General features: G+C 63.2%; 1 protein-coding gene across 1 annotated transcript in view; it reads left to right on the forward strand.

Annotated features, from left to right (window-relative positions):
• Positions 1-752: 752 nt before the first annotated feature.
• APMAP (adipocyte plasma membrane associated protein) overlaps positions 753-20,753 on the forward strand; it is a 38,235-nt gene continuing 18,234 nt past the window's right edge. Inside the window, exon 1 of the mRNA XM_054170940.1 lies at positions 753-852. Coding sequence (XP_054026915.1) covers positions 761-852 — 92 coding nt within the window. The 5' untranslated portion in view covers positions 753-760. The remainder of the gene's footprint in view (positions 853-20,753) is intronic.

A 20,753-nucleotide genomic window follows, 5' to 3' on the forward strand; every position in this document is an offset into this window, starting at 1 on the left:
CTCGAAGGTCTTTTCCACCCTGGTCTGGTCTATTCTATTTATTTTAATTCTATTCTATTCTAAATTCTGCTTCTCTCCACCTCCTCCCTGGTTTCCTGGCGCCATCTCCCGAGCCCTGCCGCTTGGGCTCGCCCTGCCTAGGCCGCAGCCGGGGAGAGGGAAGGCTGCAAGCCCCGGCCCTGCCCACGGGAGCCCCGGCCCGCTATGGATGCATCGGTGGAGCTGGCCGAGCTGCCCGTGGCTGCAGCCTGTTTGGTGAACGCGCAGGCGATGACCCCAGCCGTTGGCGAGGCACCCAGCGGCAGCTGATGGAGCCTGGGCAGGCTGTAACCCGCGGCGTGCCGCAGCGGCTGCCGGCTGAGCGGAGCGCGGGGCCGCAGCCGCGGGGGCAGCTCCCTACGTGGGAGCGTGGGGCAGGCGGGACCGCAGCCACGGGGGTAGCTCCCTACGTGGGAGCGTGGGGCAGGCGGGGCCGCAGCCACGGGGGCGGCTCCCTACGTGGGAGCGTGGGGCAGGCGGGGCCGCAGCCACGGGGGCGGCTCCCTACGTGGGAGCGTGGGGCAGGCGGGACCGCAGCAACGGGGGCGGTTCCCTGCGGGGGTGTGGGAGGGTGGAGCAGGTGGGACCGCAGCCAAGGGGGGCGGCTCCCTACGGGGGGCGTGGAGCAGGCGGGGCCGCAGCCAGGGGGGCGGCTCCCTGCGGGGGCCGTGGGAGCGTGGAGCAGGCCGGGCCGGCGGGTCCGGTGCGCGGCGGCGGCAGCATGAATGAGGCAGAGGGCCTGCGACAGCGGCGACCGCTCCGCCCGCAGGTCATCACCGAGGACAGCCCGGCGCAGGTGGCCAAGGAAGGCAGGTGGGGCCCGCCGCGGTCCCCCTAGCGTGGGGAGGGGACGAGCGGCACGCTGGTGACAGCGGGACAGGCCTAGCTTGAGGGGAGAGGAGGGCGGACGGAGTGCCGCGCAGCGGCGGTGGTTGGCGAGGTGCTGAAGGACAGGGGCCGGGCTCATGCGGGGGGTGTGTGCGGCTGGGCTCCAGGGAAGGGCCCGGTGTGGGATGGGCAGGGGGTCCCGAGCGGATCTGGGGCTGTGGGGTGGCCACGGGGCCGGGTCTGAGGGGAGGCTGCCTGAGAGGTGTGCTGGGAGTGGAACGCCTCCATCAGCCTGGGCGAGGGAAGCTTGAGAAGGGGAGCTTTAGACTGGAGATGAGGAAGAAATTCTTGGCAGTGAGGGTGGAGAGACACTGGGACAGGCTGCCCAGGTTGGTCGTGGATGCTGCCTGCCTGGAGGTGTTCGAGGCCAGGCTGGATGAGGCCTTGAGCAACCTGGGCTGGTGGGAGGTGTCCCTGCCCATGGCAGGGAGGATTGGAACTGGATGATCTTTAGGCTCCCTTCCCACCCAACCCATAGAGTCATAACATTCTGTGAGCCTGTCCTGGTGCAGTGGTGGAGGCTCAGGTCTGGGTCGGGCTGACACAAGGAGCTTGCTGTCTGGCCTGGGGCTGTGGGCAGTGAGGCCTTGGCTCCCCTGCTTGCTCGGTCAGTGGCACCCTGGCTCTGCAGTGGATGCTTCTCTCTCTGGTGCTCCTTGGAAAGTGCTGCCCAGGGAGATGGTGGAGTCACCATCACTGGAGGTGTTTAGGAAGAGACTTGATGGAGTGCTTGGTGCCATGGTTTAGTTGATCAGATGGTGCTGGGTGATAGGTTGGACACGATGGTCTCAAAGGTCTCTTCTAACCTGGTCTGGTCTGGTCTATTCTATTCTATTCTATTCTTCTGCTGGAGGTGGCTAGAAGAGGGAGCAGGGTTTTTGGAAGGCCTGAACACCTTCTGCTGAGCTGCAGGAAGAGAGTTGTTATGGTTATTTGGGTTTTTTTCCCCCAGTGGGTCCATTTATAGAATCATAGAATTGTTTCAGTGGGAAAAGACCTCTATGATCATCAAGTCACACTGCCCAGGCTAAAGAGATGACCTGCATCTGTCAGCCTTTCTTCTTCAGGAGGCAGGAGTCTGGGGGCGAGAAGCTGGAGGCAGGGGTGAAACCAGCAGCCCAGCTGCAGTGCATGTACACTAATGCATGAAGCATGGGCAACAAACAAGAGGAGCTGGAAGCCTTCTTACAGCAGGAGAGTTATGATGTAGTTGCCATCACAGAGACGTGGTGGGACGACTCACATGACTGGAGCACTGCAATTGATGGCTACAGACTCTTCAGGAGAGACAGGCAAGGGAGAAGGGGTGGAGGGGTGGCCCTGTACATCAGGGAGGCACTAGATGCCATTGAGATGGAGATCAGGGATGATCGGGTTGAGCACTTGTGGGTGAGAATTAGAGGGAAGACCAGCAGGGCAGACATCCTGGTTGGAGTCTGTTATAGACCACCCAAGCAGGATGAAGTTGATGAATCATTCTGTAGGCAGCTTAAGGCTGTCTCCCATGAGACCTTGTTCTCATGGGTGACTTCAACCTGCCTGATACCTGCTGGGATGTCAACACAGCAGGGAGGAGGCAGTCTAGGAGGCTCTTAGAGTACATGGAGGACAGCTTCTCATCCCAGGTGCTGCATGAGCCTACCAGGGGTAAGGCTCTGCTTGACCTCCTCTTCACCACTAGGGAAGGGCTGGTGGGTGATGTGGTGGTCAGAGGGTGTTTAGGGGCCAGCGACCACAAGATAATTGAATGCTCAGTATTCAGTCAAGCTAAGAGGGGCAGCAAGAAGACCTCCACTCCGAACTGCCGGAGGGCAGACTTCAGGTTACTCAAGGAACTAACTCAGAAGGTTCCTTGGGAAACAGCCCTTAAAAACAAAGGGGTCCAGGAGAGCTGGGCCTACTTCAAGGAAGAACTCTTGAAGGCACAGGAATAGGCTGTGCCAATGTGCCAGAAGATGAGCCCCGGGGCAGATGGCCTGGATGGGTAATGAACTTCTAAACGAACTAAGGGAAAAAAGAGGGTGTACCATCTTTGGAAGAAAGAGGAGGCGACCCATGGAATGTTTAAGGATGTTGCTAGGTCATCTAGGAAGAAAATTAGGGAGGCAAAGGCCCATTTAGAGCTTAGCCTGGCCTCTGCCATGAAGGACAACAAAAAGTCCTTCTATAAATACATTACTAGTAAGAGGAAGGGCAAGGACAACCTCCACTCCTTGGTGGACATGGAGGGAAACGTAACAAAGGATGAGGAAAAGGCAGAGGTACTTAACATCTTCTTTGCCTCAAATTTTAATAGCAGGACAGAATGTTTTCCAGACAGCTGGCCTCCAGAGCTGGCAGATGGAGGCAGGGAGCAGCATAGTTCCCCTGTGTTCCAGAAGGAAGCAGAGATCTCCTCAGCCGCTTGGATCCCCACAAGTCCATGGGACCGGATGGGATCCATCCTAGGGTGCTGAGAGAGCTGGCAGATGAGCTGGCCAAGCCGCTCTCCGTCAGCATTCTGTGACCACGGTGTGTTATCTCTGTCACTGCAAGCTGGTTTATTTTTTAATCCAAAGCCCCTTTCTGTATCCTGTGCCTTTGGTCTCATCAACAGTATCACAGTATCACAGTATAACTAAGGTTGGAAGAGACCCCAAGGATCATCAAGTCCAACACTCATTTCTTCTCCCTGCTTGCTGTGCACATAAAGGCCAAGATGATTTCCTTCCTCATTCCAGCAGGTTTTGGTGTCATTGAAACTGTTTCCTATTCCCCTTTTTTCCCTGTGTTTTTGTTTAACCTCCTTTCTTCTATTCTAAACCCTGATTCAAATGATCATGACAGCTCTGGAGGAAGATGTCTTATGTTTCAATGTAAGCATAATATTAATAGATACATCAAGTGGTTTTGAGAGGCCAACTTCATTAGATTTTGAAATGAAATTGGGATTCACTGTTCCTTCCAGCCAGGGATGACCGATTGCTCTCCACATAAGACCAGCGTGTTGCAATGGCCTTCTATGGGAGTTCTGCTGCTGTGGTGATAAACGATGAGCAGCTGAAGAGACAATGGCATGCTTCAAAGAGAAAGCAAGAAGCTTCTTGAGATGCTTTCTTTTCCAGGTTCCAGTCTTTCAGAACCCTTTCAGGGAAGAAGTTTCGCCTCAGGTCCAACTTAAACCTCCCCTGCTGCAATTTGAGGCCATTTCCTCTTGCCCTATCACTTGTTCCTAGGGAGAAGAGATCACCCCCCACCTCACCCCAATCTCCTTTCAGGGAGATGTGGAGAACAAGAGAAGGTCTCCCCTCAATCTCCTTTTTCCCCATGTTAAACCACCTCAGCTCCCTCAGCTGCTCCTCACCAGACCTGTTCTCCAGACCCTTCCCCATGTGTGACAGAAAACCTGAACTAAACCCCTGATGGTCTCCTCAGAAGCAGAGACCACAAGCCCACAGGAAGGGAGGTAAGACCTGTGGTGGCTTGGGGCTGCTGCTGAGCAGTCTGTGTGTCTCCCAAACAGGAGTGTCCTGCAGTGAACACTGCTGCTGAGGAAGTGCTCTGGGTTCTGGACTTCCAATAATGGTTGAAAAGTTCTGCAGCCGTGGTCCTGACGCTCAGTTCTCGTTCTCTGCGTCTGCCCCCAAATGGAGTTGGAATCACAGAGGGGGTTGGGTTGGAAGGGACCTCAGACATCATCTACTCCAAACCCCTCTCAGGGGCAGGATGCCTCTCAAGTAGACTTGGCTGCTGGAAGGCTCATCCAACCTGGCCTTGAACACCCCCAGGCAGGAGGCATGCACAGCCTCCCTGGGCAGCCTGTTCCACGTCTCCCCACCCTCACTGGAAAGAGCTTCTTCCAGTCTCAGTCTACCCTCCCCAAGCTTCAACCCATTGCCTCTCATCCTATCACTACTAAGCCCTTGTCAAAAGCCTCTTCCCAGCTTTCTTGTAGGCCCCTTCAAGTACTGGAAGGCGTTGGAGGAAGAACTCTTGTAGTAAAAGCTTGCATCACTCTATCCTGGTTTGGGAGCTCCCAGTGGATGAAATTGCCAGTGTGTGCCACATGGCACCCAGGAGGCAAGCAGCTACAAACTCACTGTCTCCAGAAAGGATGGCTGCTGCTTCCCGCTCTGCCCGGAGCATGCGGCAGGCCTCCCTGCAGTGCTCCTGGCAGGCTCCGAATCTCTGACCTTTTCTCTCTGTGTAAAATGTGCTCACCTTGAGCCATCCTCACTAGATGGGTTGGGCATCCACTTGGGAAGATGTTTCCCAGGTGGGCTGCATTTGCTGGAGTATGCTTGGCACCATCTGCTAGCTGAGAGATTTTGAGGGGCTAGGAAGGGCCCGGACTCAGCTCTGAGGAGCTAAATCAATTCAATGAGCCACGGAGCCACCACCAGATGCCGAAAGCAGGAGCAGGGATTTCAGGTAAGTGTCCTGCTTGGCTGGGACCAGCCCAGGCCGGCCCTGGGCTTCAGACCCCAGCACAGCTGACTGCAGTTGGTTACAGGTGGTGCTTGTTGCACCACAAGCAGTATAAAGGGGGAAGTTTGCTGGGGAGGGGCAGCTTCCTGCTCAGGCTCTCTCCTCATCCTGCTGCTGAGGACTGCTAGCCTGAGTGCTGTGGGTATCACTTTCTAGACTTTGGTCTTCATTTGGGGAATTCATTAAATCCCCTCTCACCCTGTGGGGCTTCCCTCCTGCCCCCTTCTCTTCTGGGGCAGGGTTGTCAGGGGATGAAGGAACTGCTGGAGGCTAGCCCTAGGCACAGGCTCAATGCAGACACTACGAGCCCGGGGCTATGTTTACACCTCAGCTGCCCTGGTGCAGAGTGTGGAGGGAGGGCTGGGGTGGACTTTTGAAAGCAAGGAGGCGGCAGGGCTGGACTCGAACCTGTGAGGGTTGGGGACAGGCTTGAGCCTCGGTGAGCTGAACGCGGGCCTCTGTGGACATGGCAAGGTAAGCTGGGCTGGGCTACACTTGCGCCTGTGCTGGCTGGGCTGAGCTGGACTTGCGCCGCTCTTTGCCGGGGAGGGGGGTGGGGGTTGGGCTGGACTTGTGCCGCTCTTTGCCTGGGGGGGGGGGGCCGGGCTGGACTTGCGCCGCTCTTTCCCTGGGGTGGGGGGGCCGGGCTGGACTTGTGCCGCTCTTTGCCGGGGGGGGGGGGGGGCCGGGCTGGACTTGTGCCGCTCTTTGCCGGGGGGGGGGGGGGGGGCCGGGCTGGACTTGCGCCGCTCTTTGCCGGGGGGGGGGGGGGGCCGGGCTGGACTTGCGCCGCTCTTTGCCTGGGGGGGGGGGCCGGGCTGGACTTGCGCCGCTCTTTGCCTGGGGGGGGGGGGCCGGGCTGGACTTGCGCCGCTCTTTGCCTGGTGGGGGGGCCGGGCTGGACTTGCGCCGCTCTTTGCCGGGGGGGGGCCGGGCTGAACTTGCGCCGCTCTTTGCCTGGGGTGGGGGGGCCGGGCTGGACTTGCGCCGCTCTTTGCCTGGGGTGGGGGGGCCGGGCTGGACTTGCGCCGCTCTTTGCCTGGGGTGGGGGGGCCGGGCTGGACTTGCGCCGCTCTTTGCCTGGGGTGGGGGGGCCGGGCTGGACTTGCGCCGCTCTTTGCCTGGGGTGGGGGCCGGGCTGGACTTGCGCCGCTCTTTGCCTGGGGTGGGGGCCTGGGCTGGACTTGCGCCGCTCTTTGCCTGGGGGGGGGGGGGTGTCGGGCTGGACTTGCACTGCTCTTTGCCTGGGGTGGGGGGGCTGGGCTGGACTTGCACCGCTCTTTGCCGGGGGGGGGCCGGGCTGGAATTGCGCCGCTCTTTGCCGGGGGGGGGCCGGGCTGGACTTGCACCGCTCTTTGCCGGGGGGGGGCCGGGCTGGAATTGCGCCGCTCTTTGCCGGGGGGGGGCCGGGCTGGACTTGCGCCGCTCTTTGCCGGGGGGGGGGGCCGGGCTGGACTTGCGCCGCTCTTTGCCGGGGGGGGGCCGGGCTGAACTTGCGCCGCTCTTTGCCTGGTGGGGGGGCCGGGCTGGACTTGCGCCGCTCTTTGCCGGGGGGGGGGCGGGCTGGAATTGCGCTGCTCTTTGCCTGGGGTGGGGGGGCCGGGCTGGACTTGCGCCGCTCTTTGCCTGGGGGGGGGGGTAGGGGTCGGGCTGGACTTGCGACGCTATTTGCCTGGGGGGGGGGCCGGGCTGGACTGGCGCCGCTCTTTGCCTGGGGTGGGGGCCGGGCTGGACTTGCGCCGCTCTTTGCCTGGGGGGGGGCCGGGCTGGACTTGCGCCGCTCTTTGCCGGGGGGGGGGTTGGGCTGGACTTGTGCCGCTCTTTGCCGGGGGGGGGTCGGGCTGGACTTGTGCCGCTCTTTGCCGGGGGGGGGCCGGGCTGGACTTGCGCCGCTCTTTGCCTGGGTGGGGGGGGCCGGGCTGGACTTGCGCCGCTCTTTGCCTGGGTGGGGGGGGCCGGGCTGGACTTGCGCCGCTCTTTGCCTGGGGGGGGGGGGGCCGGGCTGGACTTGCGCCGCTCTTTGCCTGGGGGGGGGGGGCCGGGCTGGACTTGCGTCGCTCTTTGCCTGGGTGGGGGGGGCCGGGCTGGACTTGCGCTGCTCTTTGCGGGGGGGGAATGGGGGGGGGCCGGGCTGAACTTGCGCCGTTCTTTGCCTGGGGGGGGCCGGGCTGGACTTGCGCCGCTGCTTGCCGGGCCGGACTGGGCTGGGCTGTGCTGAACTTGTGTCTCTCTTTGTAATGCTGGGCTTGCGCCGCTGCTTGCCGGGCCGGACTGGGCTGGGCTGTGCTGAACTTATGTCTCTCTTTGTAATGCTGGGCTTGCGCCGCTCTTTGCCTGGGGGGGGCTGGGCTGGACTTAGAATAGAATAGAATTAACCTGGTTGGAAGAGACCTTCGAGATCATCATGTCCAACCTATCATCCGACACCACCTAATCAACTAAACCATACAACCAAGCATCCTGTCAAGCCTCGTCCTGAACACCCCCAGCGATGGCGACCCCACCACCTCCTCGGGCAGCCCATTCCAGTGGGCAATCACTCTCTCTGTGCAGAACTTCCTCCTAACCTCCAGCCTAAACCTCCCCTGACGCAGCCTGAGACTGTGTCCTCTTGTTCTGGTGCTGGTTGCCTGGGAGAAAAGACCAACCTCTGCCTCACTACAACCCCCCTTCATGTAGTTGTAGAGAGCAATAAGGTCACCCCTGAGTCTCCTCTTCTCCAGACTAAGCAACCCCAGCTCCCTCAGCCTCTCCTCGTAGGGCTTGTGCTCCAAGCCCCTCACCAACCTTGTTGCCCTTTTCTGGACACGCTCCAGCAAGTCAACCTCCTTCCTAAACTGAGGGGCCCAGAACTGGACACAGTACTCGAGGTGCGGCCTAACCAGTGCAGTGTACAGGGGCAGATTGACCTCCCTGCTCCTGCTGGCCACACTGTTCCTGATGCAGGCCAGGATGTCACTGGCCCTCCTGGCTGCCTGGGTGCACTGCAGGCTCATGTTCAGTCTACCATCAACCAGCACCCCCAGGTCTCTCTCTGCCTGACTGCTCTCCAGCCACTCTGACCCCAGCCTGTAGCACTGCATGGGGTTGTTGTGGCCAATGTGCAGAACCTGGCACTTGGATGTGTTAAATCTCATGCCGTTGGACTCTGCCCATCTGTCCAGCCTGTCGAGGTCCCTCTGCAGAGCCTCTCTACCCTCCAGCAGATCAACTCCTGCGCCCAGCTTGGTGTCGTCAGCAAATTTACTGATGATGGACTCGATGCCCTCGTCCAGATCATCAATAAAGATGTTAAAGAGCATGGGGCCCAGCACTGATCCTTGGGGCACACCACTGGTGACTGGCTGCCAGCTGGATGTGGCACCATTCACCACCACTCTCTGGGCTCGGCCCTCCAGCCAGTTCCTAACCCATCGCAGTGTGCTCCCATCCAAGCCATGGGCTGACAGCTTGGCCAGGAGTTTGCTGTGGGGGACGGTGTCAAAGGCCTTGCTGAGGTCCAGGTAGACTACATCCACAGCCTGCCCTGCATCCACCAAGCGGGTCACCTGATCATAGAAGGAGATCAGGTTGGTCAGGCAGGACCTGCCCTTCCTAAACCCATGCTGGCTGGGCCTGATCCCTTGGCCATCCTCCAAGTTCTGTGCGACTGCACTCAAGATGACCTGTTCCATAATCTTTCCTGGCACTGAGGTCAGGCTGACAGGTCTATAATTCCCTGGCTCATCCAACCGGCCCTTCTTGTGGATGGGCACCACGTTGGCCAGCTTCCAGTCGTCTGGGATGGCTCCAGTGAGCCAGGACTGCTGAAAAATGATGGAGAGCAGCTTGGCCAGCACATCTGCCAGCTCTCTCAGCACCCTGGGATGGATCCCATCTGGTCCCATGGACTTGTGGGGATCCAAGTGCTAAGCAGATCACCAACTACCCCATTCTGGAACAGAGGAAGACTATGCTGCTCCCTGACTCCTTCTGCCAGCTCTGCAGGCCAGCTGTCTGGAAGACATTCTGTCCTGCTAGAAAAAGTTGAGGCAAAGAAGTTATTAAGTAACTCTGCCTTCTCCTCATCCTTTGTTACAACATTCCCCTCCGTGTCCACCAAGGAGTGGAGGTTGTCCCTGCCCTTCTTCTTGCTATTAATGTATTTATAGAAGGACTTTTTGTTGTCCTTCACAGCAGAGGCCAGTCTAAGCTCCAAATGTGCTTTTGCCTCCCTAATTTTCTTCCTGCAAGACCTAGCAACATCCTTAAACTTTTCATGGGTTGCCTCACCTTTCTTCCAAAGATGATACACCCTCTTTTTTTCCCTTAGTTCTTTTAGAAGCTCATCACCCATCCAGGCTGGCCGTCTGCCCCGGCGGCTCATCTTCCGGCACATTGGCACAGCCTGTTCCTGCACCTTCAAGAGTTCCTCCTTGAAGTACTCCCAGCTCTCCTGGACCCCTTTGTTTCTAAGGGCTGTCTCCCAAGGAACCTTCTGAGTTAGTTCCTTGAGCAACCTGAAGTCCGCTCTCCGGCAGTCCAGAGTGGAGGTCTTCTTGCTGCCCCTCTTAACTTGACCAAATACTGAAAATTCAATTCTCTCATGGTCGCTGGCCCCTAAACAGCCTCCGACCACCACATTACCCACCAGCCCTTCCCTGCTGGTGAAGAGGAGGTCTAGCATAGCCTTACCCCTGGTAGGCTCACTCAGCACCTGGGATAAGAAGCTGTCCTCCATGCATTCCAAGAACCTCCTGGACTGTCTCCTCTCTGCTGTGTTGAGTTTCCAGCAGATGTCAGGCAGGTTGAAGTCGCCCATGAGAACAAGGTCAGGCGATCTTGAGACAGCCTTAAGTTGCCTAAAAAATGCTGCTTCAACTTTTTCTTCCTGGTTGGGTGGTCTATAACAGACTCCAACCAGGATGTCAGCCCTATTAGCCTTCTCTCTAATTCTCACCCATAGGCACTCAACCTGATGATCCCTGATCTCCATCTCAATGGCATCTAGTGCCTCCCTGATGTACAGGGCCACCCCTCCACCCCTTCTTCCCTGCCTGTCTTTTCTGAAAAGCCTGTAGCCATCAATTGCAGTGCTCCACTCATGTGAGTTGTCCCACCACGTCTCTGTGATGGCAACTACATCATAACTTTCCTGCTGCAGCAAGGCTTCCAGCTCCTCTTGTTTGTTGCCCATGCTTCATGCATTAGTGTACATGCACTTCAGCCGGGCTGCTGGTTTCACCTCTGGCTCAAGCTTATCACCCCCTGACTCCTGCCTGGGGGGACTGGTTTCAGCCCCTTCCCCCTTCGAATCTAGTTTAAAGCCCTATCTATGAGACCTGCCAATTGCTTTCCTAGAATCTTTTTCCCTTTGAGGGATAGGCCATTTTCATCCACTCTGATCTTTCCCCTCCTCTGGGACAGATGTGCTCCATCTGTTGCCAGCTGACCTGGTGCATTAGACAGTTTTTCAATATCGAAAAACCCAAAATTCTTTTGACTACACCAGCCTCTCAGCCACTTGTTGACTATGGCTGCTGTCCTGTTCCTTATGGTATTCCCTCCTGTAACTAAGGGTATAGATGAGAAAATTGTTTGAGCACCTGACCCCTCAATGAGATCCCCCAGGGCCCTGAAGTCGTTCTTGATAGCCCTGGAAGTTCTGGTTGCAACATCATCATTCCCTAACTGCATAACTAGTAATGGGTAGTAGTCAGAGGGCTGCACCAAGCTGGGCATCCTTCTGGTAACATCCTTGACCATAGCTCCCGGGAGGCAACAGACTTCCCTGTGTGCAGGGCCTGGCCGACATATGGGGCCTTCTGTTCCCCTCAGGAGAGAATCACCAATGACAATTACCCTGCTTGCCGCTGGTTGCCGGGCTGGCCTGGGCCGGGCTGAACTTGCGCCGCTCTTTGCCTGGGGGGGACCGGGCTGGACTTGCACCGCTCTTTGCCTGGGGAGGGGGGGGGCCGGGCTGGACTTGTGCCACTCTTTGCCGGGGGGGGGTGGGGGGTGGGGGCCGGGCTGGAATGGACTTGCGCCGCTCTTTGCCGGGGGGGGGGCCGGGCTGGACTTGCGCCGCTCTTTGCATGGGGTGGGGGGGCCGGGCTGGACTTGCGCCGCTCTTTGCCTGGGGGGGGGGGGGGGGCGGGCTGGACTTGCGCCGCTCTTTGCCTGGGGGGGGGAGGGGTTGGGCTGAACTTGTGCCGCTCTTTGCCTGGGGGGGGGGCCGGGCTGGACTTGCGCCGCTCTTTCCCTGGGGTGGGGGGGCCGGGCTGGACTTGCGCCGCTCTTTGCCTGGGGGGAGGGGTTGGGCTGAACTTGTGCTGCTCTTTGCCTGGGGGGGGGGCCGGGCTGGACTTGCGCTGCTATTTGCCTGGGGAGGGGGCCGGGCTGGACTTGCGCTGCTCTTTGCCTGGGGAGGGGGGGGCCGGGCTGGACTTGCGCCGCTCTTTGCCTGGGGGGGGGGCCGGGCTGGACTTGCGCCGCTATTTGCCGGGGGGGGGGGCCGGGCTGGACTTGCGCCGCTCTTTGCCTGGGGTGGGGGGGCCGGGCTGGACTTGCGCCGCTCTTTGCCTGGGGAGGGGGGGCCGGGCTGGACTTGCGCCGCTCTTTGCCTGGGGTGGGGGGGCTGGGCTGGACTTGCACCGCTCTTTGCCTGGGGGGGGGGGGGGGTCGGGCTGGACTTGCACTGCTCTTTGCCTGGGGTGGGGGGGCTGGGCTGGACTTGCACCGCTCTTTGCCGGGGGGGGGCCGGGCTGGACTTGCACCGCTCTTTGCCGGGGGGGGGCCGGGCTGGAATTGCGCCGCTCTTTGCCGGGGGGGGGCCGGGCTGGACTTGCGCCGCTCTTTGCCTGGTGGGGGCCGGGCTGAACTTGCGCCGCTCTTTGCCTGGGGTGGGGGGGCCGGGCTGGACTTGCGCCGCTCTTTGCCTGGGGTGGGGGGGCCGGGCTGGACTTGCGCCGCTCTTTGCCTGGGGGGGGGGGGCCGGGCTGGACTTGCGCCGCTCTTTGCCTGGGGTGGGGGCCGGGCTGGACTTGCGCCGCTCTTTGCCTGGGGTGGGGGCCGGGCTGGACTTGCGCCGCTCTTTGCCTGGGGGGGGGGGGGGTCGGGCTGGACTTGCACTGCTCTTTGCCTGGGGTGGGGGGGCTGGGCTGGACTTGCACCGCTCTTTGCCGGGGGGGGGCCGGGCTGGAATTGCGCCGCTCTTTGCCGGGGGGGGGCCGGGCTGGACTTGCACCGCTCTTTGCCGGGGGGGGGCCGGGCTGGAATTGCGCCGCTCTTTGCCGGGGGGGGGGCCGGGCTGGACTTGCGCCGCTCTTTGCCTGGTGGGGGGGCCGGGCTGGACTTGCGCCGCTCTTTGCCGGGGGGGGGCCGGGCTGAACTTGCGCCGCTCTTTGCCTGGTGGGGGGGCCGGGCTGGACTTGCGCCGCTCTTTGCCGGGGGGGGGGCGGGCTGGAATTGCGCTGCTCTTTGCCTGGGGTGGGGGGGCCGGGCTGGACTTGCACCGCTCTTTGCCTGGGGGGGGGGGGGGGGGTCGGGCTGGACTTGCGACGCTATTTGCCTGGGGGGGGGGCCGGGCTGGACTGGCGCCGCTCTTTGCCTGGGGAGGGGGGGGCCGGGCTGGACTTGCGCCGCTCTTTGCCTGGGGGGGGGGGGGGTTGGGCTGGAGTTGCGCCGCTCTTTGCCTGGGGGGGACCGGGCTGAACTTGCGCCGCTCTTTGCCTGGGGGGGGGGGGGGTCGGGCTGGACTTGCGCCGCTCTTTGCCGGGGGGGGGGCCGGGCTGGACTTGCGCTGCTGCTGGCCGGGCTGGGCTGGCCTGGGCTGGGCTTGCGCTTCTGTTTGCCTGGAGGGGGGGGGGGCTGGACTTGCGCCGCTGCTTGCCGGGGGGGGGCCCGGGGTGGACTTGCGCCGCTCTTTGCCGGGGGGGGGCCCGGGCTGGACTTGCGCCGCTCTTTGCCGGGGGGGGGCCCGGGCTGGACTTGCGCCGCTCTTTGCCGGGGGGGGCCCGGGCTGGAATTGCGCCGCTCTTTGCCGGGGGGGGCCCGGGCTGGAATTGCGCCGCTCTTTGCCTGGTGGGGGGGGGGGTGTCGGGCTGGACTTGTGCCGCTCTTTGCCGGGGGGGGGGGCCCGGGCTGGACTTGCGCTGCTGCTTGCTGGGCCGGACTGGGCTGGGCTGAACTTGTGCCTCTCTTCGTAGGGCTGGACTTGTGCCGCTGGTTGCAAGGCTGGCCTGGCCTGGGCTGGGCTTGTGCCGCTGCTGGCTGGCCTGGCCTGGCCTGGGCTTGTGCCGCTGGTGGCCGGGCTGGGCTGGCCTGGGCTGGGCTTATGCCGCTGCTGGCTGGCCTGGCCTGGCCTAGGCTGGACTTGCGCTTCTGTTTGCCTGGGGGGGGGGGGGCTGGACTTGCGCCGCTGCTTGCCGGGCTGGCCTGGGCTGGGCTGGACTTGCGCCGCTGCTTGCCGGGCTGGGCTGGTCTTGCACCGCTGCTTGCCGAGGGGGGCCCGGGCTGGACTTGCGCCGCTCTTTGCCGGGGGGGGCCCGGGCTGGACTTGCGCCGCTCTTTGGCGAGGGGGGGGCCGTGCTGGACTTGCGCCGCTCTTTGCCGGGGGGGGGCCGGGCTGGACTTGCGCCGCTCTTTGCCTGGGGTGGGGGCCGGGCTGGACTTGCGCCGATATTTGCCTGGGGTGGGGGCCGGGCTGGACTTGCGCCGCTCTTTGCCTGGGGGGGGGGGGGGGGGGTCGGGCTGGACTTGCACCGCTCTTTGCCGGGGGGGGGCCGGGCTGGAATTGCGCCGTTCTTTGCCTGGGGGGGGGTGTCAGGCTGGAATTGCGCCGCTCTTTGCCTGGGGGGGGGGGCCGGGCTGGACTTGCGCCGCTCTTTGCCGGGGGGGGGGGCCGGGCTGGACTTGCGCCGCTCTTTGCCTGGGGGGGGGGCCGGGCTGGACTTGCGCCGCTCTTTGCCGGGGGGGGGGCCGGGCTGGACTTGCGCCGCTCTTTGCCTGGGGGGGGGGGGCCGGGCTGGACTTGCGCCGCTCTTTGCCTGGGCGGGGGGGCCCGGGCTGGACTTGCGCTGCTGCTTGCCGGGCCGGACTGGGCTAGGCTGAACTTGTGCCTCTCTTCGTAGGGCTGGACTTGTGCCGCTGGTTGCCGGGCTGGCCTGGCCTGGGCTGGGCTTGCGCTGCTGCTGGCCGGGCTGGGCTGGCCTGGGCTGGGCTTGCGCTTCAGTTTGCCTGGGGGGGGGGGGGGCTGGACTTGCGCCGCTGCTTGCCGGGCTGGCCTGGGCTGGGCTGGTCTTGCACCGCTGCTTGCCGAGGGGGGCCCGGGCTGGACTTGCGCCGCTCTTTGCTGGGGGGGGCCCGGGCTGGAATTGCGCCGCTCTTTGCCGAGGGGGGGGGCCCGGGCTGGAATTGCGCCGCTCTTTGCCGGGGGTGGGGGCCGGGCTGGACTTGCGCCGCTCTTTGCCTGGGGTGGGGGCCCGGGCTGGACTTGCGCCGCTCTTTGCCTGGGGTTGGGGCCTGGGCTGGACTTGCGCAGCTCTTTGCCGGGGGGGGGGCCGGGCTGGAATTGCGCCGCTCTTTGCCTTGGGGGGGGGGGCCCGGGCTGGACTTGCGCTGCTGCTTGCCGGGCCGGACTGGGCTGGGCTGAACTTGTGCCTCTCTTCGTAGGGCTGGACTTGTGCCGCTGGTTGCCAGGCTGGCCTGGCCTGGGCTGGGCTTGTGCCGCTGCTGGCTGGCCTGGCCTGGCCTAGGCTGGACTTGCGCTTCTGTTTGCCTGGTGGGGGGGGGCTGGACTTGCGCCGCTGCTTGCCGGGCTGGCCTGGGCTGGGCTGGTCTTGCACCGCTGCTTGCCGGGGGGGGCCCGGGCTGGACTTGCGCCGCTCTTTGCCTGGGGGGGGGGGGGGGGGGTGTGTCGGGCTGGACTTGCGCCGCTCTTTGCCTGGGGGGGGTGGGGTCGGGCTGGACTTGCGCCGCTCTTTGCCTGGGGGGGGGGGTTGGGCTGAACTTGCGCGGCTCTTTGCCTGGGGGGGGGGGGGCCGGGCTGGACTTGCGCCGCTCTTTGCCGGGGGGGGGTGGGGTGGGGCCGGGCTGAACTTGCGCCGTTCTTTGCCTGGGGGGGCCGGGCTGGACTTGCGCCGCTCTTTGCCTGGGGGGGGTGGGGTCAGGTTGGACTTGCGCCGCTCTTTGCCGGGGGGGGGGGGGGTTGGGCTGAACTTGCGCTGCTCTTTGCCTGGGGTGGGGGGGCTGGGCTGGACTTGCACCGCTCTTTGCCGGGGGGGGGCCGGGCTGGACTTGCGCTGCTCTTTGCCTGGGGTGGGGGGGCCGGGCTGGACTTGCGCCGCTCTTTGCCTGGGGGGGGGGGCCGGGCTGGACTTGCGCCGCTCTTTGCCGGGGGGGGGGCCGGGCTGGAATTGCGCTGCTCTTTGCCTGGGGGGGGGGGGTGTCGGGCTGGACTTGCGACGGTATTTGCCTGGGGTGGGGGGGCCGGGCTGGACTTGCGCCGCTCTTTGCCTGGGGGGGGTGGGGTCAGGTTGGACTTGCGCCGCTCTTTGCCGGGGGGGTGGGGGGGCCGGGCTGGACTTGCGCCGCTCTTTGCCTGGGGGGGGGGGCTGGGCTGGACTTGCACCGCTCTTTGCCGGGGGGGGGCCGGGCTGGACTTGCGCTGCTCTTTGCCTGGGGTGGGGGGGCTGGGCTGAACTTGCGCCGCTCTTTGCCTGGGGGGGGGGGGGGTTGGGCTGGACTTGCGCCGCTCTTTGCCTGGGGGGGGGGCCCGGGCTGGACTTGCGCTGCTGCTTGCCGGGCCGGACTGGGCTGGGCTGAACTTGTGCCTCTCTTCGTAGGGCTGGACTTGTGCCGCTGGTTGCCAGGCTGGCCTGGCCTGGGCTGGGCTTGTGCCGCTGCTGGCTGGCCTGGCCTGGCCTGGGCTTGTGCGGCTGGTGGCCGGGCTGGGCTGGGCGGGCCTGGGCTGGGCTTGTGCCGCTGCTGGCTGGCCTGGCCTGGCCTGGCCTGGGCTTGTGCCGCTGGTGGCTGGGCTGGGCTGGCCTGGGCTGGGCTTGCGCCCCTGCTGGCCGGGCTGGCCTGGCCTAGGCTGGACTTGCGCTTCTGTTTGCCTGGGGGGGGTGGCTGGACTTGCGCCGCTGCTTGCCGGGCTGGCCTGGGCTGGGCTGGTCTTGCACCGCTGTTTGCCGGGGGGGGCCCGGGCTGGACTTGCGCCGCTCTTTGCCTGGGGAGGGGGGGGCCGGGCTGGACTTGCGCCGCTCTTTGCCTGGGGGGGGGGGGGTCGGGCTGAACTTGCACTGCTGCTTGCTGGGCCGGAGTGGGCTGGGCTGGGCTGAACTTGTGCCTCTCTTCATAGGGCTGGGCTTGTGCCGCTGGTTGCCGGGTTGGCCTGGCCTGGGCTTGCGCCGCTGCTGGCCAGGCTGGGCTGGCCTGGGCTGGGCTTGCGCCCCTGCTGGCCGGGCTGGCCTGGGCTGGGCTGGTCTTGCACCGCTGCTTGCCGGGGGGGGCCTGGGCTGGACTTGCGCCGCTCTTTGCCTGGCGGGGGGGGGACCGGGCTGAACTTGCGCCGCTCTTTGCCTTGGGGGGGGGGGTCGGGCTGGACTTGCGCCGCTCTTTGCCTGGGCGCGGGGGCCGGGCTGGACTTGCGCCGCTGCTTGCCGGGCCGGATTGGGCTGGGCTAGAATTGCGCCTCTGTTTGCTGGGGTGGGGGCTGGACTTGCGCCTTTGTTTGCCTGGGGGGGCTGGGCTGGACTTGCGCTGCTCTTTGCCTGGGGTGGGCTGGACTCGCGCTGCACTTTCCCGGGGGGGCTGGGCTGGACTCGCTCATTGCATATGCGTACACGGGAATATGCATGGTGCCAGATTTGTGTTCGCGGGAATTGGCACGGTGCCAGATTTGCGTTCGCGGGAATTGGCACGGTGCCAGATTTGCGTTCGCGGGAATTGGCGCGGTGCCAGATTTGCGTTCGCGGGAATTGGCACGGTGCCAGATTTGCGTTCGCGGGAATTGGCACGGTGCCAATTTGCGTTCGCGGGAATTTGCGTACGCGGGAATTGGCACGGTGCCAGATTTGCGTTCGCGGGAATTGGCACGGTGCCAGATTTGCGTTCGCGGGAATTGGCACGGTGCCAGATTTGCGTTCGCGGGAATTTGCGTTCGCGGGAATTGGCACGGTGCCAGATTTGCGTTCGCGGGAATTGGCACGGTGCCAGATTTGCGTTCGCGGGAATTGGCACAGTGCCAGATTTGCGTTCGCGGGAATTGGCACGGTGCCAAATTTGCGTTCGCGGGAATTGGCACGGTGCCAGATTTGCGTTCGCGGGAATTTGCGTTCGCGGGAATTGGCGCGGTGCCAGATTTGCGTTCGCGGGAATTGGCACGGTGCCAGATTTGCGTTCGCGGGAATTGGCACAGTGCCAGATTTGCGTTCGCGGGAATTGGCACGGTGCCAGATTTGCGTTCGCGGGAATTGGCACGGTGCCAGATTTGCGTTCGCGGGAATTTGCGTTCGCGGGAATTGGCGCGGTGCCAGATTTGCGTTCGCGGGAATTGGCACGGTGCCAGATTTGCGTTCGCGGGAATTGGCACAGTGCCAGATTTGCGTTCGCGGGAATTGGCACAGTGCCAGATTTGCGTTCGCGGGAATTGGCACAGTGCCAGATTTGCGTACGCGGGAATTTGCGTTCGCGGGAATTGGCGCGGTGCCAGATTTGCGTACGCGGGAATTTGCGTTCGCGGGAATTGGCACGGTGCCAGATTTGCGTACGCGGGAATTTGCGTTCGCGGGAATTGGCGCGGTGCCAGATTTGCGTTCGCGGGAATTGGCACGGTGCCAGATTTGCGTTCGCGGGAATTGGCGCGGTGCCAGATTTGCGTACGCGGGAATTTGCATACAGGGGAATTGGCACAGTGCCAGAGGGGGCAGTTCCGCCCCCCCGGGTGGGGGAGGGGGCAGTTCCGCCCCCCGGGGTGGGGGAGGGGAGGGGGAAGTCCCGCCCCGGGGAGGGGGAGGGGGAAGTCCCGCCCCGGGGAGGGGGAGGGGGAAGTCCCGCCCCGGGGAGGGGGAGGGGGAGGGGGAAGTCCCGCCCCGGGGAGGGGGAGGGGGAAGTCCCGCCCCGGGGCGGGGGAGGGGGAGGGGGAGGTCCCGCCCCGGGGAGGGGGAGGGGGAGGGGGAAGTCCCGCCCCGGGGGGGGGGGGGGGGGAGGGGGAAGTCCCGCCCCGGGGAGGGGGAGGGGGAGGGGGAAGTCCCGCCCCGGGGAGGGGGAGGGGAGGGGGAAGTCCCGCCCCGGGGAGGGGGAGGGGAGGGGGAAGTCCCGCCCCGGGGAGGGGAGGGGGAAGTCCCGCCCCGGGGAGGGGGAGGGGGAGGGGGAAGTCCCAGGCACAGGCCTACCTTCAAACGCAGAAGGCACAAGCGCTTGGTGGTGTGCCTCAAGGCTGGTCCTTGGCAGTGCACCTCACCTGACATTGGAGGCCTAAGTCCAGCCCCTCCTCCTCCCAGACTGGGGCCAGCGTTTGTGACATTATGGAGGTGCAACTCCAGCCCAGCCCTTCCCACTGCATGCCCAGCCTACTGCAAGCCCCACCCTGCCTTTGAAGGCTCCCATAAAGCCCAGCCCAACCCTGGTGGTGGAGGCAGCAGCCCAACCCCTTCCCCCATCTAAGCACAAATTGTAAAAAAAAAATAGTCAGACACAGAAAAGCAGCAAAATAGTTTAGAGAGCAGTTTCACAGCAGCTCTAATCTCACCCTGAGCTCCTCCAGTGGAACCTCTCTTAGCCTTACACTTGTGCTGCTCTAGGTTCAGTTCACAAGAGCATAGGGAAAGTCTCTCTGCAGCTTTCCTGTAGCAGCTCTTCAGGTACTGGAAGGCAAGTGAAGGCCTCCCAAACTCTTCTCCCAGCTGAGCACCCTCAGCCAGGCTCCAGCCCTTGGATCACCTTTGTCATCTCCTCTGGACTCTCTCCCACAGTTCTGTGTCCTTTGCCTGCTGGGGACACCAGGCCTGGAGACAGTGCTGCAGGTGAGGGCTCAGCAGCACAGAGCTGCGGGGCAACATTTCCTATCTTGCCCTGCTGCCCACACTCTTCTGCCTGCAGAAGAAAAGAGCAACTGTTAGAGGAAAACTCTTCCTCTGCCCCCAGGACCAGGCAGGGACAGATTCTCAGTTTCTTAAGAGGACAAAACACAAAGTGTGACCCTCCATCCCCTTGACCATGTGCAAATCATTTGGTCCCAGGGCAACGTTCTTCCTTCCACCCTGGATATAAACTGCCTTGTGGAAGCTCTCTGCTCCCGGGATGCTAAGCCCTATGCCCGCCTGTCAGTGCCTTTGCCTCTTGAGAGTTGATTTACAGACTGTGTTCCAGCAGCTCTTTCCCCCGAGGCTTTGGAGCTTTCGTACACAGAGGGTGAGAGCCGCTGGCCCTGTGGCACCGCAGCCACCTTCGCCAGGGCCGGGAGCCCGCGCCTCACTGCCTTGTCGCCCCCACAGGCACCGCTTCCGACGGCATCTCCCCAGCTGTTTGGAGCACAACGCAGGGGCCGAGCACACAACTAACATCCATTAGCAGCACCCGGGGGTGACGAAGGCAGAGAGCTGCGGGAGCAGCTGCTGCCCTCTGCTCCTAGGGCACCGGGAGGGAATGGGGTACGTGGAGGGGGGGTGAGGTGCAGCAGTTCTTTCACCTAGCACCCGCAGGGCAGCTCCAAGTGCTCGGGGAACTGCTAAGGGTACGGCAGCTTGGCCACCCTCCCACCCTCCGCACACCAGGACAGCAGAGGTATAAACACGGCCCCGGACTCCTAGTGTCTGCGTTGAGCCTGTGCCTGGGGCTGACCTCCAGCAGTTGCCTTACCCCTGAGGACATCTTCCCAGCAGAGAGGGGGGCAGGAGAGAAGCCCCACAAGGCGAAAGGAAAGGGGAATTAACAAACTCCATAAACAAATGTCAAGGTAAAGTCTAGAAAGTGATACTCACAGCACCGAGGAGCAGCAGGCGCAGCACCCAGGCACGCAGTCCTCAGGAGCAGGATGAGGAGGAGCCCCAGCAGGAAGCTCTAGCACAAGCTGCCCCTCCCCAGCAAACTTCCCCCTTTATACTGCTTGTGGTGCAACAAGCACCACCTGTAACCAACTGCAGTCAGCTGTGCTGGGGTCTGAAGCCCAGGGCCGGCCTGGGCTGGTCCCAGCCAAGCAGGACACTTACCTGAAATCCCTGCTCCTGCTTTCGGCATCTAGTGGTGGCTCCGTGGCTCATTGAATTGATTTAGCTCCTCAGAGCTGAGTCCGGGCCCTTCCTAGCCCCTCAAAATCTCTCAGCTAGCAGATGGTGCCAAGCATACTCCAGCAAATGCAGCTCACCTGGGAAACATCTTCC

The sequence above is a fragment of the Dryobates pubescens genome, chromosome 2, assembly GCF_014839835.1.
Source record: "Dryobates pubescens isolate bDryPub1 chromosome 2, bDryPub1.pri, whole genome shotgun sequence".
Taxonomy (NCBI): Eukaryota; Metazoa; Chordata; class Aves; order Piciformes; family Picidae; genus Dryobates; species Dryobates pubescens.